General features: G+C 38.2%; 1 protein-coding gene across 1 annotated transcript in view; it reads left to right on the plus strand.

Moving 5' to 3' along the window:
* The first annotated feature begins 255 nt into the window (after positions 1 to 255).
* Positions 256 to 13,018, plus strand: part of KCNU1 (potassium calcium-activated channel subfamily U member 1) — a 124,187-nt gene continuing 111,424 nt past the window's right edge. Inside the window, 2 exon segments of the mRNA XM_069485045.1 lie at positions 256 to 450; positions 3,173 to 3,295. Of these exon segments, the coding sequence (XP_069341146.1) occupies positions 256 to 450; positions 3,173 to 3,295 (318 nt within the window).

Consider the following 13,018-nt stretch of genomic DNA (forward strand, 5'->3'; position numbering starts at 1 on the left):
AGTCCATGCCCATTGGATCTAGAATTCCTGTCTTCTGACAACCCATGTTGTGGGCCTTAGCCACGTCCAGCTGTTCATTCATTTGCAACTTTTGAGCCAGCACCGCAGTGGTTAGCAGACTTTTGTTCCTGGACTGGATCTTAACCTCCAGCATCAGGATGCTGGAACACAATGAACTCTAAGCCCTGGAATTGTTACCGTGTGACCATGACGTCATAGAATAGCCCCACAATTCCGTCTCCTGATGTTTCGAACATGTTTCGGACTGCGCCACCAGAAGAAGAGAGGGAAGATTTGGGGAAAATATCCTGCACAACTGAGATCCAAGCGGCGTTTATTCTCTCCTCCTTTGTGACCTTCTTCAGTGGACTGATCATCCTATTTGTTTCCAAGCTAGTCTGGAGAGTTATAAATAGATGGCAAAGGCTCAAGGGAATAGGAATTTTCGTGGTCAGTTTCCTAATTTGGGTCCCCGCCATATGAAAATCAGAGACAGGTTTGGCCTATGTTTGTGCTTAGCGAATAATGTAGGCTTTGCTCAATTTTTCAGGCCGACAGAGCCAGTGGCTCTGGTCTGGTGCCCTAGAAAGGGGGGTAAACAGGACCCCAGGCCACCGTTCAAAAGCCTGCAGGACCAGGGATGGGCCTCCTCGCTCTCCTACCACCGGGAGAAGCAACATCTTGTATGGATGGATGATGAATGTTAGCTCTGAACACCAAGGTTGCTTTTCTGAAAAGACGTCCATAAACATTATGTCCAGGCTCGTATTTTGAATTTTAAAAAGACAATTGTGTTAGGTACCAGAAAGGAGGCAAAAAGGAACAAGACATCAATGTGTCAGTCTCTCCTTCAAACATTGTTCGTGTGTGATGAATGTGTGCTGACTTGTATACACCGCTTTTGTATACAATGGGAGCAAAACATAGCACGCACCAAACTGCGCATACCTGCAGAAACCCACACACACATGCAGGCGCCAGCCAGCCACAAATGCAAGGACAGTGCTTATACTTAAACAGGCTTTGCAAGTGTGGGTGTTGTAGTATGACAGCGGCAAATAATGATGATGAGAAAAAAATTATATATTACCCAGATCAGACACTGCTTAGGAACTTAAAATAAAGCTCTTGTATGCTACATAATGGCTATTCTATTACCTGAGGTCAAAGGCAAAGCACTTTATTATGGCCTATGTAGTTTCTTTCCATTTTTGTCTCCCTAACTTTGTTTTTCTCTGATTATAATAATTCCCATAATAGAACACATTTTACGTGTGCACCATAATTAATATTGAAAATATGCTTAAAATATTTCTCTTAATGCTAATAAATGAGATAAAACAACATAATTTATAACTTAGTAAATTTTTAAGGTTATTGGAAATATGAAAATCAGGTTTCTATATTTAAAAATTATCTAATATTGAAGCTCATAGATTTTGTTACTAAATGACTTCACTCTATTAATAATTATTTCTACATTAAAGATTGTAAGCAGTGGCATAAAAATTGCAGAAAGACTCTCAGAACACTGACTTATGGGTATATAGGTATGGTTAATCGGCCTCTTGGTTTCTACATTTTAATTTTTTTATAATGTACAACTGAATTTATAGAAATTGTATAGTCTCTTGCTTCAGGAAATGTTTCTTCTTCATTATATTAATGTTTGTATGGTTACAAACCTGTGAAAACATGTTTCAATTCATATTTGCTCTGTATCTTATTTCTTACTTTGCATGTAATTCATATTTATACTTCAATCCATGTGTACCTTTTAATTTCAAATATTAAGAAAATGTTACAAAACGTTAAAAATGGGGTCTGAGAAACCAGAGTGATATACTGTTCTGCTTTTGAAACTTGAGAAGAAAGTTTGATCAAAGTTGAGTTACTTCTCACTAATGTGTTATGTTAAATTGAGAATACTCTTGCTTTGCTCGAAATCTTTGGAAAGGTGGTCAAATGCAAAAAATGTCACAAATCTAGGTACTGTGAAGAATTCTTTTAAAAATTATTTGGAGAGTTACAATTTCTCCTTAAATGTGCATTTTGGAAGATTTACTACATCCATAAGTATGATTTTATTATATCTTATGGCCAATTTGGTTTTCTACAAAAGGCACTTCTGATTTTATAATGGAATTCAAATGAGTGTCCCATATTAGTATCACACTGTATTTTTTTTTAAAAAACTCAATTCTCAAACAACATCTAAGGAACATACATGATGAACCATGTATATTAGAGGGTAAATCATTGATCAGGATGCAAACTCTATCAAAAAGACTTTTTATAAGAGATTCCATCCTCCCATCCAGAAAATATGAGTAGAAAAATTTAAGCAATTTTTAAAGCCCTAGTTCCACATAAAATGAGCTTTTCTGAAAGTCAGAGGGACTCTGTCAGCTTGGTGTGGCCTGTCCTGGTTAGTGTCTTTGTTGGCAATAGTTCTCTAGCCTGTATCAACAGACAACGGGTGACAGTGCCGACTCTAGCCTTTTCCTCATTGCCTGATATTGGACTGGCCATTTAATTTCTCTATACCTTGGTTCCCATGTCAGTATAACATTGATCCAGTCATATCAATATAAAATTGATTTAATCATACCTGCTTTGTTTACCACATAGGATTACTACAAAATTAAAATATAACAAATAACAGCATTCTGGAAATGTGAGGAAGGATTACAATTTCAGGAGAATACCAGGGAAAGACCTAAAAGCAACATAAAATTGTTGAAACTTTTCTTCCTCCTTCTCTCTTAAAAAGCAGATGCTTAATTCATCACCTTCAAATAGATCTGTGATCTTTCTTTCTTTGTCCGTGTATCCGGATGGAAAATTTTAAAACACTTATCCCCAGAGCAGAAAGAACCATGCTGTTTCCAGTCCCGATCTCTACAATGATGTCAGTTTGAAAGGTGAAAAAAGGCATGGGTGAAGACCACAGAATTCAGGATAAAAGATCTGGGCAGAAGCCAGTACAATGCAAATGCAGTAACATTCATATTCTGAAATATTGAATAAGCCACTTCAGGGTTTCCTGGGTTGGACAAGGTAGGGTGATTTCCGGCTGATACCACAACAAGAGGCTCTGTTGACATAAACACAGCAGATCACTTTCTCTGAGATCCAGCTCACACAGTCAATTTCTTTCTCTTGCCTGTAGGAACTATTCTCACCAGATAGCGTCCATGATAAGCCTTACCTACGAAGCGTTCGCTTCCATGGAGTATTTCGTGATCGGATAGAAATGTTGCTTTCAGCACAGACCTTTGTGGGGCAAGTGTTGGTAAGTACGCTCTCCTTGTTAGCTGCTAATGAACTCTAACCATGAGTGTGATTGTAGTTAGTATATATAATTTTATCACCCAGGTAAGCATCTGGTATTCCCTGCTGGTCTCATCTAAAATTTCACTACCTCCCAACCACTATCTGCCTTTGTCGACTACTCTTTAGTTTTCTGCTTTTTTCTCTGGAGTAAATATAATTACTCTTGGCATTATATTTTATATTTATTGTCAGCCTCTCCACTAAAAGGAAAGCTTTCTTTAGACAAAGGTTGCCTGCATTTTGTTCATTTCCTCTGACCATCCAGATGGATGTCTGGCACATAGATATTTTTAAAAATGATGTTTAGTAAACTAATCTGACCTGAAGTGTGTAGTGACTTTCCCCTGCTTTGTTTCTGGTATATCTTTTTGCTTCATTATACGAACCTGCCTTTATTGCCCCTCTATGATATTGATCACTTTACTTCCTATTTTAATGCTGTAACTCAGGTGTATTAAAGCTCAGTTCAGGCATCATCTCCTCCGTAATGTCCATTGAACATGGTCATTAAAATTATCTGCACACATTCCTATCTCCCACAGGGCACTGTGGGCTCTTGCAAGAACAGACTATGTCATGGAAATGTTTGTGTCCCATTGTCTGGCTATAACACGTGCCCCGTAAATAGATATTGCACTGATTATCATTCCGGTAGTATAGTTTGATCTGAAAGATAGAAACAGGGCATCTGTAATTTGGGGTATGCTGCCACCAGGTGGTGTTTTGATGGAAGTAGGTTCACGTGCGCTAGAGATTATCCTCTGCTTTTTATAATTAGCAAAAACATGGCTCTTTTCCAGTTACTGTTGTTTAATTCAGATGTAATAAATTGCTAAGGCTTGCTTGGAAGTATATAAGGAAAATTGCTTTCGTAAAAGCTGCAGGGAGTGTTGACTCACGTGGAAATGTGTCCCTGCTTTTTCTGTCTTCTAAAGCTTTTGGTCTCTTTTCCTGAATTCCCTGTGGGGATGACCTGTTGCAGAAGGATTTTGTGATTCTCTCTGACTACATCAGGGATTTCTTGGCTAGGGTTTCTTCACACGTTCAGATCATGTTTGCCTGTGTGAGGATAATATTGGGAATAACTTGTTAAACGTCACTGGGGTGAGGCAGAAGGGAGTTTATAACACCCGGCATATAAGCATTGCGTATCAGGAATGGGTGAGGAAGGAATGATCATTGATGGTATGCCATTAAAAATTACTTCTTTAATGATGGAAAATTGTATTCTTTTAATCTGCAATAGATGATGATCATCTAGTTGGAGCACCAGGAGGCTCAGAGTTAAGGTTAGATAAGAATAAACACTCTAGCATTGAAGGGTATAACTGACATTCTTAGGGATTCCAAGTAAGTGTCTATGAAAGAGTGAGAAGAGAACAAAATGCCTTATAGAATTCCTCCTTCTATCTTTCTTTCCTTCCTTTGTAATTCCTTCACTTGTTTCGACAAATATTTATTGTTTGCCAACTACTCTAGGCATGATGAAACATGCATGTGTGAAACTTAAATTCTAGCAGAGATGGAGATGATATATATACACACCTAAATAAATAAGACAAATTCAGATGTTGATCAATGCTATGAGGGAAATACGATGATGTGTTTGTGCGGGCTGGTTATGGAGCTAGATCACATTAGCTACAGTGATCAGAGAAGAAATCTCTATAAAGGTTAAGATTTGAGCTGGGACATGAAGACCAAGAAGAACAAGGCAATTGAAGAATGGATGAAACAGGGCTTCAATTAGAGAGAACAGACTTGTAGAGGCAAAGAACTCAGATTACCGTAAGTACGGGAAGGAAGCCCATGTGCTAGCTGCCAAGGAGGCCAGGGCGGAGTGATGGCTGAGAAGAGACTGGAGCGTGGCACAGTGTCTGGTGATTCACAGGAGAGATCTAGACAGCTCAAGTGGAATCACTCCATTCTAACGCCACGGGAAGCCACTGAGGTCTCAAAGCGTGCAACGACACGGTCTGCTTATGTTTCAAAATTGAAGAGACACTACAGGCTAAAAATAAAGGAATTGCCAAAGATATACCAGACAAATGACAATAGAAATTGGGAATTCCATTTTAATATCACATTAGCTTGAATTCAGGGCAAAAAAAAGCATTAAATGAAGCCAAGTAACCTATATTAGTTGTCTAGGATTGCCGTACCAAAATGCCACCAACGGAGTGGCTTAAACAACAGAAATGTGTTGCCTCATTGTTCTGGAGGCTAGAAGCCCAAGATCAAGGCGTTGGTAGGACTGTTTCCTTTTGAGTCTGTGCAGGAGACTCTGACCCATGCCTCTCTGTTAGTGGTTTGCTGGCAACCTGTGTTCCTTGGCTGATAGCTGTGTCACCCCAGTTTCTGCCTTGCTGTTCACGTGGTGTTCTCTCTGTGTGCATGCCTGTCTCTGTGTCCAAATTTCCCCCTTGTATAAGGTTACCAGTCACACTGGATTAGATCCCACCCGCATGACCCCATCTTAAATTGAAGACATCTACAAAGACCTTTTTTTCAAACAAGGTCACATTTTGAGGTACCGGAGATTAGGTCTTCAACATATTTTGTGGATGAGGGGACACAATTCAACCCATAACCTTTGAAATGATAAATATAACCAACCACAACCAAGATATAACATCATTAATATCACTGCACCAAAACTATTACCTTAAGATGTGCAAGACATTGTAAAGTTATTCAGATAGATAAAAAATAATTAAAATAAATGAACTAAGTATCAAGCTCAAAAAGTTAGAAAGAAAACAGATTAAATCTAAGCAGAATACATTTTAAAAGATAAAGTCAGAAATTAATGAATTATAATACAGCTGATTATTTTGAACAAACAATGAGCTAAAGAAATCATCAGCCAGCCTAAACAAGGAAATAAAGGGAAAAATACAAATGTATGAAATAAGACATTAAAATGAGAAAATAAGTTCAGATAGAAACGAAATTGAAAGATATATATGCAATTAAATTTGTAAACTGGGTGACCCCTTAGAGTAATATAAATTATCAAAACTATCTGTAACAAAAAGGAGCTGAGAACAAACATCTGGAAAAAATAAAATTGTCAAAGACCTCTGATCATCATCATCCCACACCTTCCTCTCCCTCCTATGGGAGTCTTGATGATTTGAAGGTCCAGTCTAGGAAGCTCTCAGGGAGTGGATATCTTTCAGGCTAATTAAACAGTTCCAGGGCATAGGAAATAAAAGAAAGCATTAAATTTTCTTTTTCAATGAAAGCATGGAATCTATATCAAAACTCCCCAAAATAGAAAATTCTTAAAAATCTACAGACTAATGTCTTTAGTACTTTGGGGGGAGAATACCTGGACAACGGCCCAGTGTCAGAAGAAGAAAATGAAGAAGGTGGAAGATGAAAAAAAAAGAAGAAAATAAGAAACGGGGAAAAAAAAAAAGAAGAATGAAAATAACAGGAAGAGAAGTCCAATAATCAAATGGAAAGAAAAAATTCTCTTCCAAACAAAATGCTTTCTAGAGACAATTCTAGATTAGAACATGACAAGATATTGATCATCTCTGTAGTATCTATGGGTTTGGTATTTTAGTGTTATCACAAGGTGCGTTTTATATCAACTACCTGTAGAAGAAATTTTCTTCTGAATTTAGTGCCAAATGTAGTCCTATTTCTAAATAATTATTCTCTTTCATTTTGGATTTTGGGGGAATGTTCTTAATTGTATCACTGACTGCGTTTCTCTGTTGCATTGTGGCTAGAAAATTTAAAACGAAAATTATGGCTTATTTTTATCAAGTGTATCTATTGTTAGCATCATTCTAGGCACCACTGTATGTTCACATTCTACTTTTCTGTCTTCTCTGACTTCTATTTTTTCAGCCAATCTAGCATTTTATGTCTTTGTATTCTGCCTTAAATCCTTTCTGTAAATGTAAATGTAAATCTTTTTTCTGTGCATGTATAATCCTTTCTGTAGATAAATAAGGCCTTAGCAACAACAGTCGTCAGTTTTTGTACAGAAAACAACTAAAAGGAACAAATAAAGCATCACAATTCATTTGGAAATGAGAAAGATTGTTTGAAAAATGATGCTGGGAAATTGACTAAATAAAAACCTATTTTGAAGCCGACTGATCAGAAATACCAGCTGCCAGATTGTCTCAGAAAGAAGGAAAAGTTTTAGATGAAAAGAAAAAACAAACAAACAATCGTAGATTGGGTGTACTTGCAAGGAAAAAGTGCTAGAACCTACCAGAGATTGATTCTACGGGAAGAAGTTGCCGAGAAAACAAGAAGGAGCAAGATGTTGGCAGAGATCAACCCCCAAGAGGCTCGGAGTCAATATGGAAACTGCTTCCTTTCATACTGTCCAAAAGTCCACCCCCAGCAGAGGGAAGAGAAGGCTGGGTGGGCCAGGAGTTTCTTGGGAGAAATCCTAAAATTGACATATTTCCTGTTTGTAAGGAATTGCAACAGGGAGAGCAAGTTCTAGACCCCAAGAAATAAGGGATGAATGAGCAATGAACATGCCACTCAATCTGTCTTGTGAAGCCTGCCCTTAAAAAGGAACAGGGATTTTTTCAGCATGGCCGTGGCTCAAATTGTGTCCTGTGGCAGAGGGCCCTGGGCTCCTGCTGGAGCCTCTACCCTCCCTCTGCCATCCGCGGTGTGGTGGACCAGAGCGCGGTTGGCCTTGGCAGTCTCGTGCACTTGGTGCTTTCTCTTGATCACAGACCCTGGTCCTCGGTCCAGCAACCTGCAGTGACAGCTCCTCCCGCATCCACATGGACATGGACCCCTTCTCCAGACACACGGCAATCACCCACTTCAAGGCCAGCAAGTGGCTGATTGGCAAGGAACACAGGAACCTGGTAGCAATGGTCCCCATCCTTGAGACTGGCAGCCATGGGAGGTTTCTCAGGGCCCGGTAGAAGGTCCCGTAGGGGCTGCGTTTGATGGTTGCGCATAACTTCTGTGCAAGCAGCGTGGCACTTTTCAAACTTCTTTCCTCGGCTACCTGAGTCTGTGTCCTGAGGGGTCTGGCCAGTTCTTTGTTTCCTCCTCCTGTCATCAGGTTGGCGAATGTACTAGACCACTGGATCTTTGGACACAGAGCTGGGGCAGCTGTGATGAGCTACCTTCCTGGGCTCCGGTTCATACTTTGTCCTCTCGGTCCGTTAAAAAATCAGGCTGGCCTAATTCTTCCAGTTTCGTGAGTTGAATTTAATGTATAAAAATGTTTCCTCAGAGTTCTTCTTTGACTATATCTCGCAGACTTTGAGAAGTGATGCTCTTATTTTTATTAATGTCTCATTGATCTTTAAGTTATTTGAATTTTGATTTTGATTTCTTATTTGATTCATGATATATGTAGAATGTTGTGTGCTTTCGTTTTCCTTTGAGGGGAGAGCTTGGCGATACAGTGGCTGTCCTTTCTGCTTTGATAGACATTTATGGTCCAAGAATGTCTCAGCTTTTATGATTTCTACCTTATGGAATTTATGGAGAAATTCTTTGTTGCCTAGTATATGATCAATTCTTACCACTATTCAATGGACTTTTGAAAAACTATCCCTTATCTGTTTTATATATGAGCAATGCTAATTATGTTGTATGTGTTTTCTATATCCTTAATTATTTCCTGAATGATTGAAAGGGACATGTCAAAAAGCTTAATTTATAGTTTTTTAGTTTTATTGATTTTTTGCATTTCCAACAGACTTGGAATGATATATTCCTATATAATATCAATTGGTGCACAAAATTACCTATTATATTTTCTTGGCTGAGAATACTTTTTACCAATATGAAATATCCATTCTTTCACATTTAGCACTGTTTTTGCTGGAATATTTTAGAATACAATATTAGCATGTCATGTCAACTCTCCTGTTTTCATTTTAATCATACTTGATTGGGATATCTTTGCCCAGCTCTCTTTCAACCTTTCTGCCTTATTGCCTCTTAACTATGTCTCTTGTAAATGTCATGGAGCTGGAATTTTGTTCTTGTATTGATTTAGGAATACATTTATTTCTTAATATACCAGGAGAATTTAATCTTTTTCCTTTATGGTGATCTGTTTTATTGGTCTTTATAATATTTAGAGATTGAATTTGCTGGAAGTAGAATGTGTAGGTATCAGGGGCTTAAACAAACAAATGGGAGGTCTGTGCATATTCAAAGGGAGAACAGGCGTTGGACTGAGTTTCTTATCTCCCTGGAGAGGCAGAATTACACGGTGATTGTGCATTTTGAGGGATTTGGGTTAAAACTTTGGCTCCTCCACTTCCTATTTATGTAAGCTTGAGCAAGTTAATTTTTCTAAATTGGATTTCATTCACAAACTATGAATATAAAGGAGATTATAATAACCCCAATTAGAGTGTTGTAGGGAGAATTATATCATAATACATGTAAAGCACTCAGGGCATCGTAAGCACTGACCACTGGATATTTACATTTCAAATTTATTTTTTGCTACTTTATTTTTTTGTCTCCTCTAATGTGGATAATTCTATTTTTAATAGCATATTATAGGCATTGCATTATGTGAATCAAATACAAAACACACTTTCTACCCTATACCTCCCTATCTATCTCTGCATGTTTTATATTTTCTCCTTTTGCATGAGAACTTTCATGCTATTTTCCTCCATGCTATCCCTCCTTCCTTCCTGAAACTGTTGAACTAATTTGAACATTCAGTTCCAGATTGCTGTTGTGTATAGGGAGGGAAGGAGAAGGTAGCATTATACATTTGGTAAGACGACTTCTTAATATTTACTTTAAGGTTAAAAATTATATTAACCCTCAATATTGCAAGTTTCATTATTCACCACATTTTCTTATATAACATACTTTATCTTTCTGAATTTTTTCTTCTTTCTTTAGTACTTCCCATATTAATTTGTAAAAGGAGAGTATGAGTAGTGTCTTTGAATGTCCAAAAATGTTTTTTTATTTGCTCTTACAAGTAAATGACAATTTTTTTGAGTTTGGAATTCTTTTTTTTTTTTTTTTTTTTTGAGGACTAGAAAATTTCTTTAATTTTCAAAATAATTTTAAAAATTAGTATTAATATAAACATAGCTTGGCCTATTTAGTTGGCCAGTTTTTATTTATTTATTTATTTATTTATTATTTTTTTAATTCAGGATATTATCGCGGTATAAACATTTTGGTTACATATAATGTGTTTGCCTTCCCCAAGCCAGGCTATAAACGTGCCCTTCCTCCATACAGTGTGCTCTGCTTCCATTAGTTGTGGGTTTACCCTCCCATCCTCCCACCTGACCGGCACCCAATGAGTATTACTACCATGTGAGCACCTTAGTGTTGGTCAGTTAGTACCAGTTTGATGGCAAGTACATGTGGTGCATGTTTTTCCATCCTTGTGATGCCTCACTTCGAAGGATGGGCTCAATCCATATCCAGGATAATATAAGAGGTGCTAGTTCACCATTTTTTTTTTTTTTGTAATTTAGTAGTATCTAGAGTTTAGAATTCTTGACTTGCAATCATTAAAAAAAAAAAAAAATCTTTGTAAAAGCCGTTCCAATGTCTTCTAGCACTTATGGCTACATGCTAGGAAGTAAGCTGTTGTCTAGTGGTTCCAAATCCACACTTTTTTGTCTGCTTTGCTTTGTGGGGCCAGTGTTCAGCAAAGATGCCTCTCTGGTCAGCTCACTCATGGTGCTCACACTTAGGCTCTGCCAACAGGGGTCCACGAAGAGACAGGAAGCCCAGAAGAAGGGAGGGAACTGCTCCTTCTGTGTTTTATGTCTGCTCTTTTCAGCCTCACTGACTCAGTGAATTTGTAGTCCAGTTGCAGTCCTGGGTTCCTGTTTCCATTTTTCCCAACACCTCCAGAACCAGGTTTCAGCATCTCCCCAGAGGTACAACGACCAGCTGTGCTGGGACTCCTCCTCCTATCTCAGAATCACAGCTCCGAAAGTTACCTCTTTTAAACCACTAAATTTGGGTCATTTCAACCTTTTTTGTTGATCCCTTAAAAGCTTGCAGTTTTTAACTGTGTGTTACCCCCATACTCCTTTCTTGTCTTTCTGCTCCTCCAATCTTACTTAATAGATTATTTTATTTTTTTGCCATCAACATGAACTTTGTTTACAAAATATAAGTTAAAATTGATCACAGAAAGATATTGATCACAAAAGAATAGCTACTGTTATGAAAGGGAAGAATTATTGTTGCAGAAAAATACTTTTTTAAAAAAATTCAGAATACTACAGGGATACAAATATTTAGGTTACATAAATTGCCTTTGCCCTGCCTGAGTCAGAGCTTCAAGTATGCCCATCCCCCAGACAGTGTGCACCTCACCCATTAGGCATAAATATACCCATGCCCTAGATTGTCAAAATTAAATTCTCTTGTAAGATGGCTTATGTGATTTCTACCTTCCCTGCTGGACCCTAATTGATACAGATCAGAAATGAGAGTTATGAAGTTAGTCTTATACTCTTTAGTTTGTGAATAACCTATTGTATATATTTTCCAATGTAGAAGAACATAGAATATCTTTTCAATATCTGAAATTTCACTATCCTGTGTACCTTCTTCCAACGTTTCCTGCCTAATGACTCTTGTGAACCTTTCCAATCTAGACTCAGGTCAGTTTTAAGTTCAGGAAAGTATTTTTTTCTATTTTCTTTAGCTAATATTTTTTTTTTAAAAATGTGGTTTTTTTGTCATCCTAAACTGCACATTATAGTTGTATCTCTTGCATTTAACCTCCATGCCCCTTTGTATCGTAGTTTTTATCTCTGTTGTTTGCTTAGTGGTCTCGGAGAATTCCTTTATTCTATTTCACTTTCATCAATATCCATTCTGCTATTCAGGACCTCTGTTGAGATTCTAATTTAGTCAATCACATTCCCTCCAGCCCCAAGAACTTTCTCTTGCTTCTGATCGTAGGCTGCATTTATTTTATCAGTGCAATGCCCTCTCAAATCTCACCAGGAACCGTAATTGTGAGTTTAAAACGTTTAATCACATATTCTGCATTAACTCTTTCATGGAAGGTCATTTCACATGTTTTCTCTGCCTGCTCTTTCTGTTTTCTTGCTCTTCTCCTATAACTGACACTTTTCCATCATCCGCTAATATTCATAAATGGACATTTGGAATATTCAAGGTGTCCATTTTTACTGCATCAGTCATCGTGTTCTGAAGACACTCACAACTACCAACTCACTAAACAGGGTTTTGAAAGTCCCACTGTGGAAATCAAAGTCCCAATTTACTGTGTTTCCCCATAAACATGCGGGTAATGCCGTGGCCAGCAGCTGCACAACAAGGCTCTATCTGGGTGAGGTCCCAGATCCTTCAGTTTCTTCCTCTCACTATTTTCTAAGGTATTTCTGAGAAAAAAGTGCTGCCACTAGCCAAGAGGTCCCTCCTCTGTGACTGCTGGGCCCCCAGGTGTCTCCTCCAGGCTGCTCTGGCCCAGCGTCCCCATCTCCCATCCACACCGCCATGGCCCAGGGGCAGGGCTTTCTGCTCTTCCCTAAACAGCCAGCTCCTCCTGATTTTGCTCCTCCAAGCCAAGACAAACTTCCAAGTCCTCTCAGAGTCACCTCCCATCTGTACCTGACTCTCTCCCTTAATGGCATCCACAAGCTGTTAGCTCCTGGTGTCTTCCTTGGGTTTAGTATACATTTTGCTGCCAGTTGTA

This window comes from Eulemur rufifrons, chromosome 12 (assembly GCF_041146395.1).
Source record: "Eulemur rufifrons isolate Redbay chromosome 12, OSU_ERuf_1, whole genome shotgun sequence".
NCBI lineage: Eukaryota > Metazoa > Chordata > Mammalia > Primates > Lemuridae > Eulemur > Eulemur rufifrons.